At 38.5% G+C, this 3,116-nt stretch overlaps 1 protein-coding gene across 1 annotated transcript in view; it reads right to left on the bottom strand.

Moving 5' to 3' along the window:
• The window catches only part of LOC100639461 (transcription factor SPT20 homolog), a 5,491-nt gene extending 5,104 nt beyond the window's left edge, over positions 1 to 387 (bottom strand). Inside the window, exon 1 of the mRNA XM_020004746.1 lies at positions 43 to 387. Coding sequence (XP_019860305.1) covers positions 43 to 387 — 345 coding nt within the window. The remainder of the gene's footprint in view (positions 1 to 42) is intronic.
• Between the last annotated feature and the right edge of the window lie 2,729 nt (positions 388 to 3,116).

Below are 3,116 nucleotides of genomic sequence, written 5' to 3'. Positions count from 1 at the left end.
GACGTCCAGCTGTTGTATATGCTGCTCCTGCATAATGCGTACCTGCTCCTGGTACTCCTGGAACTGTCTTTGACGATGTTGCTCCTCTTCTTGTCGACGCTCCTCTTGTTGCTGCTGCGTTGTCTCCCAACGGCGTTGTTGCTCCTGTTGCAACTGAACAAGACTCGTTAAAGCTGTCGCCAACTGCTCCATCGCTTCTCCTCTGCTTGTACTGTCTTCCACTTGCTCTAAATCTAGCTCGTTTGACTCCTCCGTCTCAAGTAAGAACTGTTTCTCTCCTGTTTCTCTCCTTGATGTAGGCGGTCCTCGTAACTGCCTTGCGTAGTCCTGACTCGGTACGTCCCGTAGCAAATACTGAGTTCTTTCTCCTCTGCTGCGGCTTGACATAGAAAGACAACTTCAACAATACAGTGTTGTCTTTGCTCCTCTAGTTGATTAGTGGGTCTTTCTCTGCTGCTGTTTGAGATATCCCACCGCTGCCACCAAATGTAACGCGCCCGAGCTAGATTTCTCTCTTTACAGTGAAAAATTCTCTTTAAACAAAAGACTCTCTCTCAATCACTCGCTCTACCTTAAATAACAAAACTAAAAAGACTAATCAGTGACATACATTTACACATAACTTCACATTAACACATAAAACAGCCCTAGAATGTCTACACATACAATATAATTGTCTAGTCAGATCAATGGTCAGATTGATCTTCTTCGTTAGCACTCCACAGTTAATTAGAGGGAGAATGTGTTTAAATGAGAGAGAGTCATGTAATGCAAGCCTGCCTAACTAAAGACCTTACTGTTGGCATGAGTGTAGCACATGTACATTATAGTGCTGGGAATATAGTTGTATTTATGTGTACATGTAATATGTAGGATGGGGGAGAGAAAGCTGAGTGAGAGAGAGGATTAAATTAAAGCGAATTAAAGGAAATTAATACAAGTATATAGATTTGGCAGTCATGTTACACACATGCTCTAGCCTATCACATAACAGAGGCAGTATCTGATAACAATACTATACTAGGATGATGTTAAAAACATTATGGGGCGAGCACGAGCGAGCTTTGTGAATTTATGTGAAAATAATAAGTTATTACAATTTTGATACTTCATTTCAAGTTGTCAATGACAAAAATGAACAAAACCAAGTTATTACATGTAGTTGTGTCACTGGATCAACTTTTACCTTTGGTTGAGTTTAGCCTACTCTCTTTATTAATTGCAGCTTATATTCTATATCTTTGAAATGAGGATTTTGTAATAAAATGACTTGAAAATCTTCATTGTCTAAAAGAGCCTGCTGCTTTAACTTTGAGAGCTTTTTACACAGTCACTGACTTGCAAATGCCATCAGTCTGATGGCATTTGCAAGTCAGTGTAAAAAGTTCTTAAAGTTAAAGCAACTGCATGGCGCTTTCTACTGTATTCTACATCTGATGTAGAATACAGTAGAAAGATTGCCAGTTTAGTCAAGTCAGAGTCAGAAACTGACATTTGCTTGACTTTTACAGTTTTCTTATGCTATTATGTCAACAAAAAGGAGTTTCGTAGTTACTTTATTGCATCTTTCCCCTTCTTAAGCTCATGACTTCTTCCCGTGTGTTGATTGCCATTTTATTTTGCTGCAGCCACTCCCACTTTCAATGGGAATATTGAAATTTAGAATCTATTGCATTGCTAATACATGTGCTATCACGGATATATAGAGGAGATACGGAATACGTACATGTACATACATATACTATATCCCAACTGAGTTTGACACCAGCCGCTTGGAATTTGAAAAATGTAGGTATACGTCACTGATGACGTCTTATAATGATATTCATAGAAGCATGGCCGACATTTTACAGCTGCATAGTTGGCCTGTATTGCACTCTTAAAAAGGTTTTGTTTGTTCTGATAAGCAGTACAATAGCTGCTGGAGTCAACTAGTCTTTATACAGGCAATCATTATCAGAAGATCTTGCTCTGTTAGCTTTTAAAAAGAAGAATTATCAGTTTGGGCGCTCGACCACATGTTCTTATGTAAACTATGACGTAGATAAATTGTCATAAAACGTCATTTTGGTATGCCATTGGGTTTATAGGGAGAACCCGGTTCTCAGGGTTCCCAAGGGCTGAGAGACCCAAGACCTGAGATCCTGTGATGGCATTGGGCAAATAAGAACCTGTGAAAGTCTCATCCTTATCCCACATTCCTATAAAAAGTTATTCCAGTTTTTCTTGGGTCAAACTCAGTTGGGATATAGTATACATACATACAAACAAACAAATGCTGCTCGTCTTAGTGGGGCTCGCCCATGCTCGCCCCAATAACAGATATACCAATATCATCCACACACACACATCTATTCCTGTTACACTAAATGAGCCAATGATACTTGTATATACCACATAAACATGTACCTATCACATTACCAGTCTATAATGAGATTTTACACAGAAATGGGCTACAACACACAGACTGTCACTGTACATTAATTAGCATGGGACTATGTATGCATGTGTATACATCTAGAGTGGTTGCTTTGGGTGAGTCAGACCAATTATAATACATTAGTGAGTTTAATAACATCATGTACCCACAAGCTTCCACCACTGAGTGAGCTGTGTAGTACATATGCTACTAACAAATATACATTGTAGGCAGTGGCTATTTTTAAAGTCTCATAATCCCACTGTGGGTGGCTATTGTTACTGCAAGATGATTTGCACATTTTAAGACCTAAAGGATACTCTAAAATAAAACTAATAAACCCTAAACCAGCCTTGAGGACTCTTAACATACCGCCTAATTGCTCTAAAAAACCTCCACCCTAATCCCTTAACCCTAGAACAATAGCTAACTAGGGGACTCCTAACATAACTACAGGACATAGCTAAGTAGAAAAGGTAAAAAAAGTTCAATTTTTAAAAGTAAAACATGAAAAAAAAATTGGCAATAGATTTTCAACAGCCTGAACTGGATTCCAACCAGTGCCCACATCCACATGAGCCTGCTGCCTCAATGATGCTGATTGTCATATTTATACTTTATCTCTATATTACAATTCATTTCTATATTCTGTCATAAAAATAGCAATGTACAGTGAGATTACAGGTCCGTAAAAATT

This window comes from Amphimedon queenslandica, unplaced genomic scaffold, assembly GCF_000090795.2.
Source record: "Amphimedon queenslandica unplaced genomic scaffold, v1.1 AMPQUscaffold_11981, whole genome shotgun sequence".
Lineage (NCBI taxonomy): Eukaryota > Metazoa > Porifera > Demospongiae > Haplosclerida > Niphatidae > Amphimedon > Amphimedon queenslandica.
The sequence above is the reverse complement of the archived record's forward strand: the minus strand, read 5'-3'. Positions and strand labels throughout refer to the sequence as shown.